This window comes from Pithys albifrons, chromosome 12 (genome assembly GCF_047495875.1).
Source record: "Pithys albifrons albifrons isolate INPA30051 chromosome 12, PitAlb_v1, whole genome shotgun sequence".
NCBI classification, from domain to species: domain Eukaryota; kingdom Metazoa; phylum Chordata; class Aves; order Passeriformes; family Thamnophilidae; genus Pithys; species Pithys albifrons.
The window spans coordinates 17,990,571-18,016,019 of NC_092469.1; the positions used below are offsets into that span (position 1 = coordinate 17,990,571).

At 39.9% G+C, this 25,449-nt stretch overlaps 1 protein-coding gene across 2 annotated transcripts in view; it reads left to right on the forward strand.

The window, feature by feature from the left end:
• CDH13 (cadherin 13) overlaps positions 1 to 25,449 on the forward strand; it is a 450,489-nt gene that overhangs the window by 165,641 nt on the left and 259,399 nt on the right. For both annotated transcript variants that reach the window (XM_071567404.1, XM_071567403.1), the window contains exon 4: positions 20,980 to 21,096. In XM_071567404.1, the coding sequence (XP_071423505.1) occupies positions 20,980 to 21,096 (117 nt within the window). The remainder of the gene's footprint in view (positions 1 to 20,979; positions 21,097 to 25,449) is intronic.

Sequence of the window (25,449 nt, forward strand, 5' to 3'; positions counted from 1 at the left end):
TAAATGCTTAACTTGATTTAAAGGCTCTCTAATGGTATCAGTCACACTGGAGAACTACTGAATATTTTATGTGGCCAGGCACCCTGTTCTACAGTTGAACTGCTTTGGTTTGTTTCTGAGAAGGGATCAAACATGCTGTGACATAACCTGTGAATTCACAAATGGAAGTTTGGAATGTTATTTTTGTGTGAGTGAACTTTATCTTCTGATTACTCAGATCTCCTATAAATGTATAAATGACAAGACCTTATGGAACTTTAAGGACTTTGCTAATAAGGAATATCACAGAGTAAAGCATTTTCATATCCAATTTATCTTTTTTTTGGTTCAGTTCTTCAAGAACCCATTTGGTGCTGTTTGTCAACATATTAACTGTGGGAGTTTTTTTCAGTATTGAACATGGTTATGCTTTTCAAAGATTTGTGCTCTAACCACCTGGAAGACAGGTCATAGCACAAGTTGTTGTTTTTTTATTAAATCTGGAAGACTGTACTCAACTTCCATTCTCAGATATTCACACAGAAAGGTTTTGTGTGGGGATTGCCAGGCTGTGATCCCATGAAGTGCCAGGCTGTGCTGGGAGCTGATGAGCCCTTCAGAATGCACTGGTGTCACTGTGCATCAGTGTCACTGGGCTGGTTTGCCCAGCCCATAAAGGAAATGCTGCTGAGAATTCTGTCCCTGTTTGCAGTACTAACAGTTTCAAAGGCTGTGTCACAGGGCAGAGGGTTCCTCGAAGCACAGCACTGTCTGATACAGCAGCACAGCACCCTTACAAACAGGGCACTTGAGTGCCCTCCTGAGTTGTGTCATCTTGATTTGGTTACTGTTGAACTCACTGACAAAAAAACCCCAGTACATTCAGAATTCCTGACTGGCTGACAAATACTGAGCTTTGCAGTTCCTTCTCTGCACAAGAACAATATTCTCAGACCTGTGACTTTTTTCTCTTCCCTGAAAACAAAATAAAAATTCAGCTACTTCTGTTTGGTAAGAAACTAATGACTGCTGAAAGACTGAGCTGCTGACAAAACCCCTGGTGGGACCAGGTCACTCAGTGATTGTGCTCCAGTGTGGCAGCATCTGGCAACAAGAGTATTCAGACTAGATCTTCTGTTCCTATTGCTGTTCTTGCTCCAAACTACAAACTCATGCTGTAGATAAAGATAATTATTACACCAGGATTCTGTGTTTGCTTTGGCAGGCATTAATCCTGCCAGCCCCTTGCAGCAGCGTTGCCTACTAGAAATAAAAACACTTAGACTGAGTTCCTAATTCAGGAGATGGGGATTTCCTTATTTGTTTTGGTGCTGCCTCAGTCAACAGTCATCAGTCATGGACTCATTCATTGACTCTCATTGGTGTGTCAGAACCTGAACCTCCATATTGAGAGATTCATTTACAACTGTCCACATGTATTTCATTTCCAGCTATTCCTGTAAATATTCATAACAAATTAGTGTGGAATATCTTACAAGAGAGATTTAAACACATGTTGTGTTCAATGATTATATTATATTTCTGTTTTGAGAAACATAATAAAGATAAATAAATGAGAATATAAATATGTGACAATTTTTCAACAGTCATATTCCTGAAACTTAATTAAAATAACCTTAAAATCCATACAGTTGGTTGTTCCATCCACTCTGTTTCAATAATGGCTGCAATATGACACAGGAATTTTTATTTGTTTGTCCCTCTTTTGGTTTTCAGTGGAGGTGAATTGTTTCAGTAGCAGGTCAGGGGAAAAACAGTCAGCTCTGCTGGGGATAGTTCAAACCCTGTGCCCCAGTCCCTCCTGGAGCTGTGCCAGGGCAGCTTCAAGAACTTTCTGACTTTAGCTGCAGACTTTATTTTCTCTGTGCTGCTGGATTGGGTTGTTCTTATGTGATTCTCTCTCCCCTCCCCACTCCCAACAACCATCCTTTTGTGGCTGATATGGTCATTAGTCAGAAAAGTCTCATGTTCACATTGACCCTCAAATCAGGAATTCAGGAAGAGGGGAGGGCACATTGACCCTCAAATCAGGAATTCAGGAAGAGGGGAGGGGGTGTTAAAATTTCAGTTTAGAGATTAAAGGTCAAAGATGGGGAAGATTTGGCTCTGAATTTCTCTCATATCTCTAAAACTCATGCCTGACAAAGCTCCATGTGTATGTGAGGTAAGACTGGGAGCTTCAAGTGACAAGGTTGATTTTAGACATGATTTCTCACAAAACCATGTAATTAATCCATCACAAGAAAACACAGAAAGCAGAGCAGCAAATGCAATCCCCATTAAGGCAACAGGAGTTGTTCCACCGACTTTAATGAGCTTTGAATCTACTCATAAATCTGCTGTGAGGAGTGTCCAAATCAAAATTTATTTGAGGGTGACCTTGATGTTAATTGTTAGTGCTTCCATGTTGTTTAATTGCCAGGAAAACTGAATGCATTAGTGGGACTATCATATGGTGTAGTCCTTTCTATTGGGTACTATTAGCATCAAGCTGATATATGTAATATTAATTGTGCATAATGTTAGTGGGTAGTCACAGTCTGCCAGTTACATTTTGTGTCTGTGAAACAGGAAAAATATCTCTTCAGTTATTTTTAATGTCACTTCTGCCTTCATCTGAATCCCTGCAAAATTAATGCTTTTTTGATCAAGCAGCACTTCAGAGAATCTCAGAAGTTTCACATTTATTCAGTGGCTTTTAATCCCAGATTTTGTGTACTGACTGTAATTACTTTAAAATTGTATCTCAATTTTGTAAATAACATAAAGCAGATTCTGTTCAGTCCTATGATGTTTATTAAATTTAACATCTGCCAGAAGAGTTCAATCATCTGTATCCCAGATGGAAATGTTTCCTTCCTTAACATGTCATATTTAATTCAATTAGAGGAAAAATATGGGAAATATATTAGAAGTATAAAAGGTAAAGAGTACCTTTAATTTCTATCAACTAAACAGAAAAGTAGCTGGTTTACTTGAGGGAAATAATTACTGTGGCTTCTGAAGGTATGAAAATGTGGGATAGATATAGTTAGAGGATTGAGGGGGGGAGAAACTATTGTTTTTGTTTAATGGCTTTCTGAATTCCTTGTCAGTGCTGGTAATTATTGTGTCTTTTCTTTTTGCTGGCACTTGGTGCATTAGGCTGCACTTAGGACCATTTTATTAATGGAAAATGTGTTTCTGAACAATTGTGAATTAGATAAGTGACTTGATTAAGACACAGTCTTTAAAACTATAAAATGAGAAAATAGCATGAATTAATCTTGAGTCTAGACAGGAGGAAGATAAGGCTCTGCTTTGCAGTGTAAGGGTATGTTTAGGGGAATGGTTTGCATGATTTCTCCTGCATTTTGCTGCAGTGTTAGAGAAGCAGAGAATGATTGTGGCTTTAGAGCTTGTTCATACATGCAGTAAATTCAGCATCTGCTCAAAGAGCTTCTGGGAAAAAAAAAACCAAACCAAACCAACAAACCCACAAGTTGAATAAAAGGAAAAAAAAGGATTAATTCTGACAATTTTCAGTTTGATATCTGCCTCCAATTTCTATGTATAAAGGGGAGATAATAAGTACATTTAAGTACATTTTTATAAAAAAGAGGAAGAATATGTGATCTCACAGTGAAGGTGAGGTATTTGAACACCAGGGTAACAGGGACCCTTTACCTTTTGCTGCTGGAGATGATTTTGAAAGGAAGGAGGTCACACTGGATGGTTTGGTTTAACTCTGTTCCAGGCCATATGCCTGGGGGTGCCAACTGAGCTCAGCTTCAGGGGGCACATGCAGTGGCATCGTGGAGGTCTTGGCATGGCCTGAGCTTTCCAGGCAGAGCTGACTGTTTCTCTCTAGAGGGGTAACGAGCAGGTCAGCAAGAACAGGATGTCCAGCAGACCTTTGCCTTTGCCTTGTTCTCATCTTCAACAAATTTCCTCTGGCCTTTGGCACCCCGTTATTATCATTATTATCTACTCCAGGAAGACTAATTTGTAATCCCTTCTGATAATAGTGTGATTTATGTGTGTGAAGTGCATTTTTCCACCATATATTGGCCCTGTGAAGTTAATGCTGAGTTCTGTGGAAGTCATTTAGCAGATGTCTGTCTCTCTCTAGACATCCATGGATGTGCCACAGAGATTTTGTGCCCACTAATGAGCATCAATTACACATTCTCAAATGCTTCTTCTATTTATTAAGTCTAATGTAATATTTTTAAGCACCTGAAAACAAACAAACAAAAAATAAAAAAGGGGTTTAGGAAATTTAACTTTCCACATGCTGAAACTTTTATCATGGGATGACAACTGGCTTAATTCACTGTAATAATTCTCTTAGAAAAAATGGCTTTACTAAGCATGTTTTTCCTCCAGAAATTTTCATTTTGATTCCCAATATTTCATATCTGACACTGTTCTAAATGAGAACAAGGCTATTGATTTGCACGTCATTTCTTCATTTCACTTCCCCATTCAGAAGGAATCGGCGCTGACAAGTTAATGAACTCCTGCTACAAATACACAGATAAGCCACAGGATAGGTTTGGGTCCTGCCTTGTTCTAATTACCAAAGGTTTTCCTTAGGTGCCTGTTTGGTGTTCACTACAGGGAAACTGGAATGCTGTTTTCATATAACTGCCAACAAAGCAGAGATGTGAGACAGGGACAGAACAGAAGGCTATTTATAGGAACCTTTAAGCAAGTCTAAATCAATTTGCTCCCAGTGTATTAAAGTCTTTAATATTTACACATGGAATACAATTACTTAAAATGAAAGTACACTGAGCCCTAAGGGTCTACATATAGTGAAGATCCATAAAACTATGTCTTCTATTTTTAAATTAACTTCTTGTGTAAATTAATAGCTTTGGACAGTAGTAGTGGAGATCAGGAACATAGAAGGAGCTCTCAAACTTTTTCACTGTACTTGTTTGTAAATCTTTTGCCCCGATAAACTGCCATATACTGGTGCCTAAGAAGTTATCTCAGTTTCTGGTTTGGTGTTTTACACAGAGAAATCATTGACTCTCATCCAGTTAATCTTTTGCTGCTCTCTCCTGCTGTTGGAAGTTATGAGCTGGTCAAATATTGTTCAGCATCAGAAAAAAAACTTTAAATCCTGAGATCTGTTTTGTAGCCTTATGGGTAGAATTTTTCTGTCCATACAACTTGAAGCTGCCTCCAGAAAGGAAGAACTGTAAAACAGGGTAAAACTGAGCTCTGCATTGACTGATGTCAGTCTATATCATGAGTTTTTACTTCTGGGGCTTGTAGAGGATGAGCAAATTTGGTGTAAATTTACTAGAAGGGAATTCTCCACCACCTGGGAGTTTTTCTGGTAGACACTTTCTGTACTACCAGCAGTGCTACAGACACTTAACCTGCTCAGGGAATTTGACCACCAAATTAACTTGTGGACTTTTGGAATTAAAGGCTTGCTCTCTAAATGTTTGCCTGAGTAGCAAGCAGCAGGAGTGGAGTGATGGAGGAGAGGGAAGCCATGAATATTATCTAATTTGTGAAGCACATTTCTGTGGTGACCTTAAAAGGCAGGGAACAGCATGTTTCATACTTTCCCCCATAGTTTCTCTGCTCAGGACAGGGTGGAGATTGTGGCACACTGCCCTGAATTCCATGTGCGTGCCCTGCCAGGCGTTGCTCTGGTGATGGCAACAAACTGTTTTCTCTGAGGAACACACTGGTGGGGTTTGGCCAACCAGACAAGTGGCATAAACACAAGTTCAGAATTTTCAATGTTATGCCTGCACAGTATGAGCTGCCTGTTCTGCTTCCCTGTTGTGGTGATGATCACAGGATGCTCTGAGTTGGGAGGGACCCACAAGGATCTGAGTCAATCTCCTGGCCCTGCCCAGGACACCCCAAGAATCCCACCCTGTGCTTGAGAACGTTGTCCAAATGCTCCTTGAGCTCTGAACATGGTGGTGAGGGGCAAAAGGAGGGGCAGTGGGTCCTTGACTTCAGGGGGCTCTGGTTTTTCAGGAGGAGGAGCTTCTGTACAGCAGAAGAAAGTCCCATTTTCTCCCTCACCCCAAACCAAACAGAACTCAAAACACAACTAAGGAGAACCAGCAGCAATAATGGCATTTATTAAGGATGTCAGGATGGGAGGCTGAAGTGGGTATTTTGGAAATCTTTTCCCAAAATTAATATTCAGGTCTTGCAGCTGGATATGCACAGGGATAAGTCTGATGGAGGATTCAATTCTTTGTCATTTTAGTATTGTTCATGTTTTCCTAACAGGAGAAAAATGAGAAATAACAGAAAGATTGTTCTTTATTTCAAGATTAAAGTTTCAAAAGCTTAAGATTTGAACTTTACTTAAATCTTTTGAAGAGGTTTGAAAAGCTATTATGCAATCATATCTTTCATTTCAGCTACAGTTGGAAACAATACTATCAACATAGCATAAAAAATATTGTTTTTATCTTGTTCCTATTTGTATTGCAAGGCTGAGTATCTCACAGGACTTCTAAATCTGCAGGCTCAAGGAGTTTGTGATTATTCAAGATAAGCTTCAGACAAGCCTATGAAAACTCTGCTATTTGGTTTGTGCAAATGCAGATCTCATGTTTTTGAAGTGGAACCGTGTCAGACAAGAGCAGAGTTCACTTAAAGCCCTTGATTTTAAAGAGAATGAGGGTTTCAGTGTGTTTCTTGTATTTCCTCAGGAACTTTAGATATCACCTCAAGGAGGTGGAAATAGATGGAAACAGTTGCTGTCAGGATTGAAAACCAGGAACAGGAAGGAAACTTGTTTGTACAAATTTTCTAGGAGAGGAACTGGGTGGGCAGGTAAGGGCCAGAGAAGTGGAGATTTGGACAATAATAATGAGGTAAAACTTGTGGCAGACACAAGGGGTCATGAAGAGCCCTAAAATTAAAAATAAAATCAGAGCTCAGGGAAAAAAATTAAGAAAAGAATGTTAAAAATATCTATTCTCACAGGTTTCCTTGAATTGTTCATGCCCCTCCCTCTGCTTTATTTTCTCCTTGCTGCCCATAGAATGAGTCTCATAAAACTTCCCTAAGATTATAATGCAATACCTTGGCACCAATCTCTCTTGTTTATGTGTCCATTAGTTCAAAGCCACAGACAGGCAATTTATTGGGTATGAAAAATGTCACCTATGGCACCCTCATTTGCATCTGAAAATTGATTTTTGTCACACTGGGATTTTAAGACAACCATTTTTGGCAGCCAACATGGCCACAAAGCATCATAAAAATAATTATGTGACCACAGAAGCAGGTGAGATTCTCTGTAAGTTTTAAGTCTCTCCAGAAGTGCAGTTGGCAAGACATTATTGATGAGATTGTGATCCCTCTTGATGATTAAATATTGACACCTAAACTTAAAACATACCTTATGATTACCAGCAAAGTGTATAACAGCGTAATGGGACTTGATTATGTTTAGTCAAACCTTGGAGCCTGTGAGCAGAGTATTACTCATGTCAGCTGAAAGATTGATAAACCATTAATTAGGATTTTAAAAAATTGATAATTGCTGAGCTATGCAATGTTTTTTATCAAAGTACTTTTAAACCCTCTTTGAGGATCAGTTAAAATGTGTCACCAGCTTAGCATTTTTGCAAGTGTTATGTTAATTAAATAATTTGCTTTCTGCTTTCTGATGTGTCTGACTCTTGGAGTCTGCCAAGTGTTTGTCTCTTCACTGGTAGATGGTTAACATACATGGGAAGATGTCATTTCCATTGTGATGCTGAAAAATCCTATTAATTATCAGTGTTAAGTTGTTCAAACACTTTCATTAGTTGTTTTGGCAAAACAATTCCCCAGGGTGAGATATATTTATACAGCAAATTCCTCTAAAGCTGAATCAACCATAAATGGATTATGCAAACTTGTTTTCTTTCTTGTAGATAAATTGTTTTACAGCAGTGTTCATTATGAGAAAGTTCTTTGCCCACTGTAGTACTTTATCAGCACAAAATAATCTACAGCTTCACTTTCAATGGTAAAAAGGCACCATTCTTTAATATGAATCCAGCTTTTAATCTTAGCCCAGGATGTTGGTTCTTTTATTTATTTTTTTCTCCCTTATTCAGAGCACAGGCAAAGGGTGGCAATTTATAAGCTCATATCGCTTAAAGCAAGTTTCTGTATGCACTTATGAAGGGAGCAATATACTGTTGGAAATGGATGAGCATGATCTGGCTGAGATGTGTGTTAGAGAAAGGAGGGAGACAAAAAATAAGTAATTCTCTGGTGTTTAGGAAATGTGTACGGTTTTATACAAACATGGAAAGTATGCAGAGGAGAAATCTGGGATTATTGCTAAAATGAAAATTTATACTTTTGTGTATATGTTTATATGCTTTCTAATCAAATGAATCTTTCCTGTTTGAACAGCTCATGAACAACCCTTTGGCACTGGGCTGCATTCTGAGGGCAGTGCCAGGCTGTGACACAGCTCCTGGCTGCTTTCCTGGAGGGCCTTTGCTGGGGTTTATGAGACAGAGCATTAACCAGCACCCAAGGGCTGCACATCCACATCTCACACACACTCAGTGCTGTCTCTGTGAGCAGAAGGGTTTGGTCTTAACCCTGGTTAGTCACAGTCCACTCTAAACTAAGCCTGGTTTAAATCCTGGGTGGCACAAATATTTTGTTCTGATGTCAGGCTCCAGCTGCCCTTTGGGCCACACTGGCATTTGCTCCCAGGAAAGTGAGTCAGAGACAGACCCATCAGCAGCGGGATGAGATATTTCTGTGAGCCATCACAAGCATCACTGAAAGTCAGACCCAATACTTTTATATTCCCTTGTAGAAGTAGAATGCAGAAAAAACTCAAGTTGTATTTTCTTCTTTGCAAATGGTTTTACTGTGCTTGCAGCCTGGGTTTAAATATTTGTTGGGAAAAAATACTACTTGTTTTCTAACTTTCTCTTCTTTGTTTTAGCAGTATTTCCTCATGCAGGGTTTGTTTGGGTCAGTCTGCAGGACTCTGGTTATATAGTTTATAGAAGTGGCCTGGAACACACTCTGAGTGTGCTCAGTGACATTGTTTTACCATATTTGGTTCTCTGCAACTGAAAGAACCAGTCCCTCCTAGGAAAATTCTATATTTAGTTTCAAACCAATGATTTTGCTTTTATAAGTTGTTGCATCCCATAAAGAGGAAAAGTCATTGCCATCAATGTAGAAACACTTAGGCAAATACAAGTGGTTCTTTTTCAAGGTTAAAAGAAGCAAAAATGTGAATTTCCAAGTGTTTCATATTGATTAAATCAGCAGAAAAATGGTTCTACTGTATTTGTACATAATCCACAGTCAAATACCAGTAAATACTTTTTCAGCTTTATTGGATGACACCAGACTGTTACCATCAATATGAAAAAAACCCTTGCTTGTTTCTTGACTTGCTCAAGACTGTAAATAAGAAAAATAATAATTTCCTTGAGTCCCCATGGTTTTTTCTGACCAAACTTCTTATGTTTCAATCTAGAAAAATACTATTCCTTGGACAGTACTCAGCAACAGAGGTTCCATTGCATGGGGTCATTTCAATCCATACCATGACTATTCCGAACCTCATTCCATCTTTTTTTACTTTCTTTCTGTTTTTGTAATTTATGCCACTACTTCTCCAAGTGTCACAGGCATTACATCCCCTGTCAAGTCATTCAGATCACAGAGATAACCTTTTTGTTTTCATCTTGTGCTGTAAATGCAATAAATCAAATCCTTGCCATAAGCAAGGTCTGAATTTTCTATCATGAAATTTGCATTTCATGCTCCGTTGCTTATTCACACAAGGCATCCAATCTGCAAAGACAAATAACACCACATGACTTGTGTAACTAATACAGACAAATGTTTCCAAGCAACTGCCTGAGCACTCTGAAGATCAAAAATTACTCATCTGAGAAACTTGCATATAATGGTAGCTAATGTATTTGTTCACAGATTTTAGGGGCCCTTAATGGACAGTTTGTAAACTGAAGCAGGACCAAAAATGCATCAAATTATGAATGCTGCAATTTATTAACTCGTGTCTATTAGATACATTAAACAAAATAAAGCTATTTGAAGCTAAGAAATTGTTACTGCACTGTGTAATGGTCAGGAAGGAGCAGCCTGAGCCTTGAGCTCAGTGCTGAAGGTTTGGTTTTTGGAGCAGTCTCCCTTCAGACACCAAAGGGAATGGTGTGAGGAAAGGTGAATAATGCAGAGTAGAATTAATTTTCTTACATTCCTCGGAAATTCTGCAGTTTATTGCAGCAACATGCTGGGCATGATCAGACAGACACAATGGGCCTCTGGTCACATTTGGAGGCAGAACATTTGTACTTGGCATGAGCAATGAGAACCAAAGTATTCATCTGACAAATTCATAGAGCCATTTAAACACAGGCCAGTGGAGGTTCTGCTGGGGCTGGCTGCATGATGGATAATTAGGAGGAGCAGAGAAATCCTGCTCAAGCTGTGAGAACTCAGGTTTTTAATTCTAGAATTGTCCTGTTGAAATTCCAGTGTGGCAGTAAAGGCAGCAAACATCACAGGGCTGGCCTTAATGACTTCAGTTACTTGGGGAGCAAGAAAAGGTGTAGAGATAAAAATAGGACTTATCTGGCAGAACTGAATGAATATGAAACATGGACAAAAAAGTAAAGTGGAAATAAAGAGGTGAATAATATTGTTTTGGTCAGAGCCCAGGTTTTTTAATGCATTTGAATGTCTCACTTCTTTCTCAGAAACACACTGGATTAGAAATCAAGAGACCTGAATAGAGGGTTTAGATCTGTAGAGTGTAAGTGTTAAAAGAACAGAATTCACTGGAAGGTCTCTGGAAGCAATTATTGGAACAATACTGACCCTGCATCTCCTCTGTCCCCTGTGATACTTTGGCTGCTGGGCTGCCTGTCCCTGCTCAGCCACTTCATTGCAGTCACTGAGGACCATGGAGTGTCCCAACCCTGCTCTGACAGTTTTCACACCATTATTTCTTTTTAATAACCTTGGGTGCTGCTTCCCACTGATCAGAAACACAGAGTCCATAACACACGGCCAGTACTGCAAAAACAAGCTGAAATGGAGTTGCCAAACAAGTGGGTGCAGGGGAGTAAGTTTAGGTCTGTCCTCTCCTGGCCAGCAAACTAATAAAACCTGTTTACTCGGTGTTTGTGTAGGTGGTGACTGTTCTCATCCCACACAGATGCTCAGTTAAAGGTCAACAGGTGTGAAGTGGGGAATATAAATATTTCTATGCTCCTATGGCTGCAGGTTGTTAGGGCAAAATGCTCAGATCCAAACACAGGAATTTTAATGATATACAGTAGTGAAGTATCAGTGTCACATTTCATGTATTGTAAGGCTGTACTTGACTTGAGTTTCTGCAGTTATAATCCAGAAAAACAACAACTTCAAACCATTGTAAACAATAGTGCTGCCATTTTTTAGGCTCTTTTCCCTGAAGTATGTGGCAATTAATATTGTTAGCAGCTTGATGTTACAGCTCATGAATCATTGATCTGTTCCAGTACAGCAATTAATTTGCCTCTGATTCCTGACAGGTACAATCTTTGAATTTCCTGGAGCAGACTTAATTGCCAGCATGTGATTAAGGAGAAATGTGAGAATCCACCAAGATTTCCAATTCCTGTGTCTATGTCTCCATCCTGCACGTTTCACTGTTCTTTTAGAAATGTTGAGAAAAAAAAGTTGAGCTTTGGTTTCCCACCCCAAAATAAATACAGCAAAACCAAAATAATGTTGCTATTTCTAACTGGTGTATTTTACAGGATCTGTAGAAGTTGAATCTAGAATCAAGTTTGAGTTAATGACTGAAGTTTTTATGTGCCTTGGTGGTCATACTTTTAAAACCTTGTTTTATTTCAGGTGAATTTTTTGATACCTTTCATCTAAGTTAGAACCTCACCTGTGTACTCTCTTCTTCAGCAATACTATGTGGGTCTGAGACTGTCCAGCTAATGAAAGGTTTAGAACTAAATGGAGTTTAATGGGGTCACTGTGGTGGGAACAAATAGCACAGGGCATGTTTAGGTCTTGTATTTTCATCTCTGCAAAATGCAGCCCAAGCAGAGGGTGAACACCAGCATTGAGAAGTAACAAGAAGCTCCCCACGAGATCCTCCAGCACTGCCTCTTCATGGTACCACAGGCCAGGGCTAAGCTGCTGCTGTCAGGCTCTTTGTTTGTTTGTATTGAAGAGTAAAACCACAGCCCAAATTGTGAAGTGGATTAAAACACTACAATTTCAGCTTTTAGGACTCCGTTAGTGCCTGTTAATTAATTTGTTCCGAGGAGCTGGGCCTGGTGCTGAAGTGGATTAATGCACTAACATTTCAGCTCTTTTGACCACATTTCCAGCCCAGCTTGTGACTGAGCAGCTCTGCTCCAGCCTGGGCCTGAGTGGCTGTTTTGTCTTCATCACAGCCCAGAGCTTCATTTGTCAGGCTGGCAGCTCCTGCACGGGCAAGCACAGGAAATGAAGCTCTGTGGAACACCCTGCATGCACTGTCAGGTCTGAGAGAATCCATCCAGTGGTTTTTATTGTGCACACCTATGCTCTGAACAGGGTGCATTCCTGTTGTCCAGGCTTAGGGAACACTATTTTCCAAGGGGTCAATACAGCCCTGCTCTGATAGGAAGGAGGAAGGAAGTGGTGCAGGTCTGTGACAGCAACATTGCATTGCATGCAAGAGTGTGCAGGTCTAGTGGAAGGCATTGGAAGTTCCCCAGTTAAACTGTCTTTGCTTATTGCAACCAGAGACTTCTCAGACTATTAATAAAAGGGGTCTTGTTTTGTTTTTCAGCATGATGTAATGGGCAATTTGCCCATGAGCAAGTCTTCTATCTGTAATTAGTGCTGTGCAAAGAGCAGAGGTCAAGTGGAAGGCCCAGCTGATAATGCACAGGCACATTTCAGTAGAGTTGTAGCACATCCACTCAGTGTCTGCATTGGGATTTTTTTGTGTGTGCTTTGTGAAATCTCAGGCCAGAACCTGAATTCCTCATTCCCTCCTGAGGATTTACTAGCATAGGAAAATAAGATGTTTTTCTGGACAGTCAGGAGCAGTGATAGATGGGGAGAGAAGGAAGAGATAATGTTTAATGTGTGTATCTGTCCAACATGTCATGAATTCTCATTTTAAAAAAGAGACCTGCTTTTACTTAAAGGGAAATAATGCTGTGGAAGGTTTGGAAGCCCTGGCTCTGCTCCGAGCCTAACTGCTGTCCCACGTCTGGAATTGCTGCTTCCAACATACACACTGAATTTAAAAGCCCACTGTTGGGATTTGACAGAATCTGTGCATTCCTTGAATTGCCTTGGGTGGTTGTGCAGTGGGAAAGGGGCAGGGGAGGGGAGAACAGGGTCCTGGAAGGGTTGTGGTGGGATCTCACCAGCTCTAGAATGACCTACGGCATATAAAAATCTATTTGCTGTGGTAATTTCATGCATGTCATGTCAGCTTCCAATGAGAAACTCAGGGGTTGAAATGTGGCATTATTAAGAAATTCTGTTACTTTTCTTGTCTTAAATTGATTGAAGGACCTTACCAGGAGTTTTCCCAAATGTACCAGTATTTCAGAAACTTTGATACTGGCCATGCTTTTAGTGGGACAACACAACTGGTTGCCTGATAAAGCTCTGTTTGGTGTAATTATGTCAAGTGATAATGCCAAGATAGCAGTTACTAAAAAAAAAAATTGAAAAAATAAATAATGATAACTACTACTAATAAAAGGTATTTCTGGAGACAAAAATTTCAATTTGAGATGATTTCAATTTGGGTAGAGTTGTATCACCAGTGCTTATGAGAAACAAATTCAAACAAATGTTAAAGAATTAATATTTTCCAAAGGAAAACGAGTCTTGCAGAATTATGCTGAGACCTGGAGCAAGGAAAAGTGAAGTGTTATATTTGGAAATGCAGGAGGTGACAGGAAGAACAGAAGGATTGTGCAGAGTTTAGAAAAAATAACAAGGTAAAAAAATCAGTGCTTGGAATTAGAAGGGCATGTGGTGATAGGACAAGAGGCAATGGCTTTAAATTGAAAGAATTTAGATTAGATATTAGGGAGAAATTCTTCCCTGTGAGGGTGGGCAGGCCCTGGCACAGGTGCCCAGAGAAGTTGTGGCTGCCCCATCCCTGGAAGTGTCCCAGGCCAGGTTGGACAGGGCTTGGAGCAACCTGAGCTGGTGGAAGGTGTCCATGCCCATGGCAGGGGTGGCACTGGATGAGCTTTAAGGTCTCTTCCAACCCAAATTGCTCTATGGGATGAGGGGCTGTTTTGTTGAGGGAATGAGGATGATGAAGGAACTGAAGGATAACAGGAACATGTGGCAGTATTGCTTGGAAAGAATTGCTGGGAGCAGGTCTGAGCAGGCTTTAATCCCATCTTGGAGCTTTCCAGGAGATAGGAAGAGCTGTGTTTGATGCTTCCATTCAGACGTGGCACTGGGACTGCAGCTGCTGCATCTACCAGACAGCACACATGACTTTTTCTTGCTTTTCTTGCTGTAGGGCAGCATGGAATTGCTTTTGTGCAGCACTGCTGTAATGCCCTTGGATCCAGAACATGGCTATAAAAGATGTTAGTTTTCTGCTGTGTTCTTACAGCTGCTGCCCTGCAGCAACACAGAGCGCTGGTTTGCCAAGGTAAAACAACTTCTGCAATGAATAGTATTTATTTTACATAAGGAATAAATTTTCTTTATTAGAAATTGTCCTAATAGCCCAGAAGTGAAACAAGGAGCTGCTTGTTCTTTGCTGCATATGCTATTCCACTTTTGGAGTTGTCAGTTGTGTGCTCCTGACCTGCAGATTTTGTGGCTTTATGGAGGTTACTGCCCCACCAAAAAGGTTCATCTTTGACTCATTAAACATGCCCCAGAACTGAGAGATGTGTTCTGTGAGTAATGGTTCCTGCTGCTGGGCAGTGATGGGCCCTTCATTCCAATCTTTTCTCTCCTCACTGGGGGTAAAGGGAAGATCTTGTACTTTGAGTTCTTCCAATATGAGTGGAGAAAGGAGTCCACTCAGTGCACTCAGCAGGAATATGGAGAGTTAGAAGTTAAGGCCTTGTGGCCATACTGTGCAGTGTATTTTCCACATGGCCTTGGCTAAAGCTCAAAAGGATCAGATTTTTGAACTATTTTAATTGCTTCAGAACTCCACTGAGGGTCCAGTGCTATTTCCAATAGCAGGTTGGCATCTAATCCAGTGCTATTTTCAATAGCAGGTTGGCATCTAACCCAATGGCAGATACTTTCATTAAATGAGGAAAAAAAAATCAGTGCAAATTTTTATTTACAGGACAGTTTTCATAAGGCTTGTGTGCCTTGGCAATTGCAGCAGCAAGGGTTTACCTCATTTAAATTACATTTATTTCAGGATCTGAAGGTTCTGGGACATCTTCAAGAATGTTGCATTTCTCCTGGCTCGCTGTGAAAGCAGCCTGGGTTTGTTTGCTTTGTAACATGTGTAAGCACAGGAGAGATGGAGAAAAGGGTACTTTTATCAGTGCTAAGGGATGTGTTGTTAGTGTGTCCTGGTGAAGACAGAGGCATAAGGTCAGCCATTGCCTCTCTCCTTGAGCCTGTACTTCACTGCTCTTTGTCAGATGAGGCAGTCAGAGCATATTTGGTTGTTTGTGTGTAAGGGACACCTCATTATATTTAATGAGCAGTGTGGAACCAATACGAGAGTTTCTGTAAGAGGGGGTGATTCACATATGATTCAAAATGAAAATAACACTCTCTAAATGATGACAAGTCTGAAATGTTAATTAAAAAAAAAAAGAAAGGCTCTTGGTTGTGTATTATTCTCAGTACAAGTAACTCCCATGGTTAATGTGTACAAAAACAAAGTTAATGGCACTTAGTTTGTTATTATCTTAACAAAAAACTTCTCCCTGACACAGAATAAGGCAAATAAGAAGATAAATAAAACTTATGCTTGAGTAGAAACAGGACTTTTCCATTACAGAAAGACACTGCACAAGTTCAGGGTGATAATTGAATGAATAAGTCATAAAAAATACTCTAGAATATGTTAGCATTAAAATAGTCCTGATTTACACATGACCAAATGATTTAAACCAGAATAAAATTTTTATTGATATGTTCTTTACTCTGAAGACAGCAGGAGCCTTCCTCCTATAGCAGTGGCACAGGAAGGTGAGTGTGCCCTGAGCAGAGCTGGGCGCTGAGCTGAGCAGGGGCCTGTGCAGTTACTGGGCAGATCAGTTGGGCACTGTAAGGTTGGGCCTCTCTATTTATGGAGCAATTAGAAGAGTAAAACACCCAGAGTAATTAAAGCAAGTTCCACAGCAGTTTCCATGCCCCAGATGTTGTATCTGAGTGTGCTTCACAGGCTTGGAAATGTTGTTCTCTGAACCCCCCAACTCCCCTCAGCTGCATTTTCACTGGCTTTGTTCTTCCCAAGTACACAAAGTGGGTTTGCAGTGACATTTACAGGCACTGAGGACGGACTTCTTTTGAGCAGATGTTTGTGTGAATGCCACTGACCTTTACCATTCTTCAGTTTATTCATTGAGTTAATTATTTGTTAGACAGTTGTTCATTAACTAATGAATAAAGTTCCAGCATATTTCTTGGATTTTCTTGTTACCACCAACAAGAGAAAATATTTTTCTGCCTTGGCACATGTTATAGAAATCATTAACTCTTAATACAGCTGATAATGACAATAACCTGATGATAGCAAGAACATCCATAAAGGAACTAAGTATTACAGCAGGCTTTGAAATTTCAGCTGAGAATTATATAAAAATTATTTCTTAAGTTGATCTGGATGAAATTTGATTTTTTCAGTATTATGTGGAGAAATTATTTTGCAGGAAGATTGATATACCTCTGATTATCCCTTGCCACTCCCTATTTCAGGTGAGCTTTGCTTCCAACAAGCATCCAATTAATTTTACTTCTTGTATTTAGGACTGACCCTGGTTTAAACCATCAGCATTAGTGTATAAAACCACCTGAATGGCAGAAACTCAAGCATTTTTCTGGTCCCCATAGTGGATTACAGATTGTCACTCCAGTGGTGCTTCCAACCCTTATTGTGACAAATCGATACCAGTATTCAGCCACCTCATTCCCATGACAAGTTCTAATGAAATTTTCTTTGTCAAGAGTAATGGTTGCTGCTGCTGGAGAGTGACTGGGCCATTTATTCAAATATTCAAGCCTGCAACACTCCCAAGAACCCCTGGAAAATAAAGGAAAACAAAGCAGAGAGTTCCGAAGGGATGTAGGGAAATTGCTCATTGCACAGCATTGTAGTTTGGGCAGAATGACATCTCTCAATAAAAGCCTGACCTAAATGCTCTAAAATTGAGAGGAAAAGGTGTTGGTTGGTTCTTGTAAACAGGGAATTGAGTGTTTTTGCCAATGAATCACCATATTGGGTGCTGAACTGTTGCTGTGTGGATTCCTTGCCTAGACAGGGGAATTAATTAAGTAAAAAATAGGGTGTAAAAGCTGATTCTGAGATGGTGGACAGTGAAATATTAGTTGGATTCTGATCAGGTAACCCACTGCCCATGAAAGTGATACTGCAGTTAAATAGCAAAAATAAAGGACCTCATAGGATTTCTCTCCTGCCATTTGGCTTAAAATACTTAAAATGGTCAGAAAGACTGACTTTTTTTTGGTGTGCATTTTCTTAGGTCAGCATGTAGTTATTATAATACATATAGTTTCATTTTTCCTAAAGTTTCTGGGACCAAGCAGCAGGTGTGAGAGAAGCAGGTGGTGCCTGTAGCCATCATCTCTCTGGGTGCTGCTTGGACACCTCCACATGGACATTCCTCCCTAACCTCTCCACACTCCTGGCACATAAATAGCTCTTTGGAGTCATGGTGGCCACTGGATTCTCTGATCAGCTGGTTCCAGCAAAGAGGATGGAAAACTCCTTTGTTTCTCTTGTGACAAGGACCAAAAGGTGTCTGCTGTTATAATGCCAGCCTGATATTTAAAACAAAATTGGAGGAAAATTACCAGTTCTATCTGGAGTAATTTCATATCCCTTATGAGTTGCTTCTTCAAGAAATGAAATAGGTGAATTCAGTAAAAAAATATTATATGGGCAGTATATCCAGCCAGAGTGAGTCATATTGGTGCTTTAACTGTTGAATCTGGTGCTGAGCTCATATATAATTCCATGGCTCCTGTGTGGTGTGATGATTGAGGAGCAAACCATCAGTTGCAGCTGCTTGGCATTAAGTAAAATGTTTTTTTTTCCTTTTCCCTATTCTTTACAAATGGGGAAATCATTATGATAACCACCAACAGCAGTGAATTATTGAAAGTGTTGGTGAAGTACTCTTGACCTTTCCTTCTCCTCTGCTTACCTGCTTTCCACAGTGATGCTTTAGGCTACTCATTTAATCAGTCATTGCTGTTAGACACCAGGGGATGACAAGGCAGAGAGAAATCATCATGAAGAAATCACTAATTAAAAAGAACACAGTGAGATTTGCAGAATAAACAGTGTGAAACACACTCAGAGAAGTACTTACATTTCTGTGCCCAATCTGCAGAAACTTTCTTCTCCATGCAGCAGACTAACTGGATTGGAAACAAAAACAGTCAAATAATCCTCTTGGCCTTTTTTTGTTGCTGTTCCAAAGTCCTGCTTGGAAATCTGGACTTGAAGGCCTTAAGTCTCACCACTCTGGTGCTTTCCCTTAGAACTTCCCTTCTTTATATTAATGATTGCAGTGTTGGCTCATTGATTATGATTTGGGTTTTTCTCCCCTTTGTGGAACTTTGGGAAAGAGTAAGGATAACCTGTCATGGGAGAGTGATGACTTAATTTCTTAGGGATCTAGGAACATCAAAATTTGGAAATCTAGATATTGAACAATCTAAAAAAAATAATTCTTTTTCTCTCCTCAAACTGGCATAGAATCAAACATAGAACATTCCAAGCCATGTTGGATGGGGCTCTGAGCAGAGTGATCTGATTGAAGATCTCTGCTCGTTGCAGGGGGTTGGACTGGCTGGTCTCTAAAGGTCCTTGTCACTCTGCTGAGAAGTGGCCCAGGCTCGTGCCAGGCAATCTGCCTGCTGTGTTTACAGTGTAAATGGTTTTGAAAGCTTAATGCTCTGGGCATTTGCCTTTGGACAGAATTCAGCTCTTTCCTTTTTATTTGACACTTCAAATGTTTTTATCTTGAACTTTCTCATGAATTTTTATTAAGGAAAAATCTTTTGGGAGAGGAGTTGAAAGACAAAAATAGGGACCCGAGTGGCCTTCAGACTGAAAGATTAGAGAGAAGTGGCAAAGCCTTTGGGAGAAATGGGAACTCTATCAGGGGAAGCCTCAGGAAGTTATGAAAATTGGCAACCTTGTGAGAAGGGATTCTCTGTGTGCTTCCCACTGCTCTTTGACTTTATCATGACTAAAGCAAATGGGTGAAAACTTGAGTTTCCCTTGCTGCTGTTTGCTGTCAACTTTGAGGAGTGATGCTGGAGCTGGTGGAGGTGGAGCAGAGTTTGGGTGATGGACACTCCTTAGGTGAGAGGCAGCAGCAGGAGCAGCCTGTTGAGGTCTTGGCTGATGGATCCAGATTGTGCCACCAAATAACCCATCCAGCTTTGAAGTTTTATAAAAACACAGACTTGGAATGGAGCTTTTATTATGTAATGAGGCATCAGTTATTAAAACAATAATAAGGGTTCCAGAGCTGAGTGAGAGACTTGGATTTTGGGAGTTTCTGCATTGAGTGTTGTCTGTAATATGTAACTGCCTTATTGGAATCAAACATTTAATTTGTGATCTTTTTTGATAAAATTGTAAAAATGACCTGAATGAATAGTAGTGATCAAAATATTTTTCAGTTCCACAGTTCCCAATACACTACAAATCTGTTCTTTTTTACTGTTGTTGTTGGGGGGTTGTTGGTTTGGTTTCTGACTTTTTGTTTGTGGAGTTTTTTGAGTGGTTCCTTGTGTTCTTCTTTTGGGTTTTTGGGGAATTTTTTCTTCCAAAAAAGAGCCCTATAACAAGGAGAGAGCTTTGGGAGATGGGGAGGGGCTGCTTTTGACCTTGGTAGTAACTGTGCTTGGAGAAGGGAGTTACAGAGACTGTAGGAGAAAGCCAAGAAAGAGGGTGGAGCTGGGAAGCTGCACCTCATGCAGGGAGAGCACTGAGGGGCTCAGAAGGCAAAGTTGTGGTGGGCAGAGTTTGCCAAGGGCCAGAGGGCACCGTGGAGAGCTCACTGTGGCATGAAGTGCTGAGTTGCCTGAAGCTCAGCTAGAAAGGAATACTCCAGAAAATACAGCAAGAAAAGGAAGGCTTGAGTCTAAACCACTTCTGCGTTTTTTCTGACAGAAGAGCGTGAAGTTTTCTCTAAGGAGAAGAAAACTCCAACACAAAACACCCAACACTAAATAACCTGCTAGTTCATATTATAAGTTACACCTGGATTTTGGAGCTTATTTTTAAGTTACAAGCTTTTGGTGTTTGTTGAGAGTTCATTACCTGCTGACAGTGTCTGCAAAGGCAGTGTTAGTTTTGTTTGCTTGAAAGCCTGGATTGAGAAGCACCTGAGCACAGATGCAATTTAGGATATGAAAGTTATGCAAAGACATTTCAAGTGTGGCTTTTTGCTGCTCTTGTTACAAGTATTTGAGGTAAGCCAGACCTTGCTTAAGATTCATGATTTCAACAGTCATCAGGTGAGGATGGTGACACACTTGCTGAGGTTTGTAATTTGTCTCCAGGAATAGAAAATGAACATGAACTCTCTACTGACACTGTAATAAGTTCAGTAACCTGATAGATTTAAATATCTGATTTTATGCTATCTCTAATTGCTGGAAAACATACAATACAAAACTTAGAATCTGGTGGTTCATGTTGATTTTGCCTAAAGATGCAGGGAATGGGAATAACAACTGAATATTGGTTTGGAAGTTTTTATAATTGGTCTTTTTCTTTTCTAGGAAATCTTAAAACTGGAAGGCACCTCTGGAATTCCAAGGCAAAAAAGGGCTATTTTGACAACTCCAATATTAATTCCTGAAAATCAAAGACCACCATTCCCCAGATTAGTTGGCAAGGTAAGTCAACAAAACCTGGACCAACATTTTGATATTAAGAATTTGATCTATTTGTCTTAAGGTTTTGCAGTGATGGGAATATCCCAAACAGCATTTAGAAATGTCACACTCAATCAAGGAGATTGTTCTGTGTTGTGTAAAAAGATGACAATGGCTTTGTGTTGGCAGCTGACAGTGGCTGTGTGCTCATGGCAGGTTTCACAGGGGCTGTGCTGGTGGAAAGCATTAATTAGAGGCACATATTGCAGTGCAGCTGCTCTCTCTGGGGGAGTTTGCTGCCTGCCCGCGTGTCTGAGTGCTGGGCATCTTCTGAAGGATGTCCCACTGCACAGTGTGGAAGATCTTGTTTCCATCTCAACTCCTCGAAGGGCTTCATTGCATGGAAAAACATCTTTTGTTCATTCTTTACGTTTGGTTATGACCAAAGACAAAATAAATCTTTTTAGAGTTTCCATCTTTATTTTTAGTGGTTTGTAAAGGTCTGACAAAGAAGTGGGAAGTTTGTTCTCATGTTTGCAGGAGATCAGAGAGATGAGAGTCCTGACAGCCACTTTTCCAGAACATCAAATATACTAAATAATAAAAAATAAAATACCAATAATTGTTCAAATGACCATGTAGGCTTGAGATGTTTAATTACAGGATTATATTTTTCATGTAGATGTGGAGCTTGTTCCTAACTCCCATTGATATCATTGCTGGAGACAAATACACAGCTCAGGGGCACAATTTTACTCTACAATTGATGTAATTTAGTGATGCAATTGTGTAATTAAGCCAATTGGCACCTAATCAGTTACTTAAATAATTAGGAAAGTTTGTTTCTCTATCACTAAAAATGAAGAATAATCTCTGAGGCCTTCATTTTTCTTCCCTTTCCCCATCAATTATTTATACTGGTTTCAAAAATTTCTGGTTTTTTCTATCCTTCTGAAGTATTTTTTAACAAGTTTTAAACTTTCTCAAGCCATTTCTTATCATCTCCCTCCAAATTTCAGTCTCTGAGAATTGATGATCAGTAAATATTTAGTGATATGTTAAACAGTTACTTTTTAAGACTCTGCAATTTTAGAGTTGTCAGAGAATGGAAAAGGTCACTTATACACAGACTTTCTTCTTTGTTGTTGTTGATTTGTTTCTTGTTACCCTCTCCCATCCCTTCTGTTTATGAGCAGTGACTATTTGGATCTCAGGGAGTCTGAGTGGCTCTCTGGGAGTGCCTTCATTAAGCGTTTTTATTGGGAGTGTGGGATGATATTCTGGTAGCTGAGGCTCCTCAAGCACAGTGAGATGAATCAGGTCCTGTTTGCTCTGCAATGTTTCCCTGGCACGTTGTCATCCTGATTTGTTGCCACTCCCGAAGTGCTACTCGGGGCTCACACATGCCTTGCATGATGTACAAACACACAAGTGTAAAAGCATCTGGCAGGCTGTTTGTCAAAGGCCCTGAGAAACCTGTCCCCAGCTAAGGTTTAAATTACAGCAACTGCAAATGATCAGCACCTTGAAATACTTTGAGCTGTCATCATTTTTACAATTCTTTATGGGATGTTTTTTTTCTGTGTAGTACCAATTTAAGTATCCAGATGAGTATTTTGGCTCTAGTCTACTGCAACAGCAATAGATTGTAAATGTGTCAAGTGAGACAAGAATTTAGAGGTATTTAAAATAATGAAATGACATATTGTAGGTTAACTGCAGTAATTTGCAACTGAGTGCTGAACAAAGCAGAAATAAAAAGGTTTGGAGTCTCAGACATACTGATGGAGGGGAAGAGAGTCTGTTGTTCCCTAACTAAGAAACTCGGTCAGTCAATGCAAAAATGACATTAAAACAAACAGAATTCTTTTATGTCTTTCTGACTTGTCCCAGATCTTCATGAGAAAGGCTGTGAGGTCTTCATGACTAGAATGAATGTCACTATTAATCCAGATTACTTGTTTCAGATCCTGCACAAAAAGAAGAAAAAGTTGATCATCTGCCTCACTAAACTTTAGATGTTTATTGTGAACTTTATGTGTCTCTATGAATTAAAAGAAATAAATTTAGCTGCCCACTTCTGCAAGGCATGAGGAACACATTTATTTCCTCTGCCAAAGTATTGCAGGGCTTCAACAGGGCACCACATGGGCTGATGAACTGCAGCTTTGGTAGGTGTGAATTTCTCCTGAACTCCAACTTTGCCATCTCTGCTCTGTTGTAATCCCTGCAGAGGGACACAGCAGATGTATTCAGTAGCTTTGGTTTCTGTGATGTTTGGGGAAAGAGAGAGAACTCTCAGAGAATGAATTATTTGTGTGTTATAGTAGAATTTCAAAAGAGAGAAGGAATGTGACACTTTCCTGACTGAATGAAATATATGACAGTGATAATTTCAGCTATCACTCCTTCTGTTTGATCCCATCAGGTTGTCCTGTGTGAATGGTCACACAGAAATTAATTTTCAGGGTGTTATTTTCCCTTTCTTTCACCTGCTTTAGCAAATTCCCAGTGTAGTTTATCCATCTGCCCTGACTGTCCCCTGCTCTCCCTCCTTTTTGTGCACCAGGTTGTTTGGAAGTGATTGCAGCAGCCAATAATGGAAATGCTTCTTAGCACTTAGTTGGGAGCAGGGCAGATGTGCAGAAATAGTAGAGCAGGGGGAGAACAATTAATTTTTATATCATAATTAGGAAAAAATACCATTAAAAAAAAAGGGGAGTTTTAGAAGACTTCATCAAAGTTAGGTTTATTATATATCAGGAAGGAGATTGCACTGGATAAGTTGAAACATTGCTTTGTTTAAATTAATTACATAAATTTGGATTAGCATTTAGCTTAACAAGGCAATACATGTGTAGAGGCTGCTCTCTGTGCTGTCCTGGCATTCCAGCATATCCACTCAGGAATTGCATTATTGCCTTGCCATTTACACACCCTTCATTAGGGTGTCTCTTAATTAAATAACTATCATACACATGCTGTGTTCGGAGGTGAATAAATCTCACCTTTTAGCAGAATTTAAGATTTTGCATATTATCCTTCATGCCTGAGGGAAAACAGTGAGATTAAAATATTTTAATACAATCTCTGTAATATGGGCCTTTGTGGGCAGATGGCCCAGGCTGCAACTCTTGACTCTTATTGATGTGTTTTGTTGAGCTCTTGCTGGAACAGCACAGGGAGATGATATTCAATTTGCACTCTCTCTCCATATGTTACTTCCCTGGTTGTGTGTCCACCTGAAGTCCAATGAAACACAAAGCAGTGGGATGCAGGATTGGCTTGTAATTACAGTGACAGGTTGTTCCCCACCATGCTATGGAAGTGTTTCCTTAGACTGATTGAAGAGTGGTGGTTCTGTGCAGCCACTTGAGCAGAGTCTCCACACACCTGGAGCTGGTGATGAACTGCAGGACAGAGCTCAAAGAGCAGGAAGGTAATAGCGGAGGTGGCCAACAAGTTCCAGCCCTTCTTCCACACATGAGGAGAGAAAGCCACTTGTAAAGGGAGATTGTGCTCCAGGCTGAAAGGATCTGCTCTGCATGTTGTTGATGGGCATCTGATAAAACCAGGAATCTGTTCTTTAATTTAAAGGAATTGTCCTTCATGAGTGTTGTAATTGTTGGCATGCAAATTCTGGAAACCATGAGTGGCCTGGTAACAATTGGCAGGAATTTTTATGCTCAGTGAAGGTCAGAATTGAGAGAGAGATGGAACACAGGAGACTTTGAAGGAAACTGTTGAATAAAGAAAAACCAAAACTCTTTTTTTTCACCAGGAAGGGAAAACGTCTGAGTTATTTGTCATTTTTGTCCTTTGGGAAGGAAGGGCTGTTTGCTCAGGTATTTTGGGACAGAAATGTCTGTCTCCTTCCTGCCTCTGATCTGGACTCTGCTGCAGTTGTGTGGCAGGACTGACCCCAACAAAAGCTCAGGAGTAGAAGTGGTGCAGGCAAACAAGAAAGACAGAAGTCTTTAAGATACGTGAGGAAGTGGTTGGGGTGTTTTTGTTTTGTTTGTTCCTCCTCTGAGCTGTGAATTTAAGGCAAAGAGAAAACACATCTTGTCTGTTAATACAGCAACAGAAAAAATCTGAAGAGAAGAGGAAGCTAAAGATAACTGGATGGAAAAGCTGCTGAAAGCTTACTATTTTTGAGTGGATATCTTAGTGGGACTATTTTTATATGATAAGAAGAGAATTGTTATGGACTAAAGACACAGCTGTAAAAAATATGAAACTTCAGGCAAAAAATTGAAAAGAAGTGTCAAGAGAGATGATCACGATCCATCAACCTGTGCAGAGAAATTAGAGAGAAAGTTTATAGATTAGAGGAGGGCATGTGAAAGATGAGAGTGACAACAACAGCAGTGA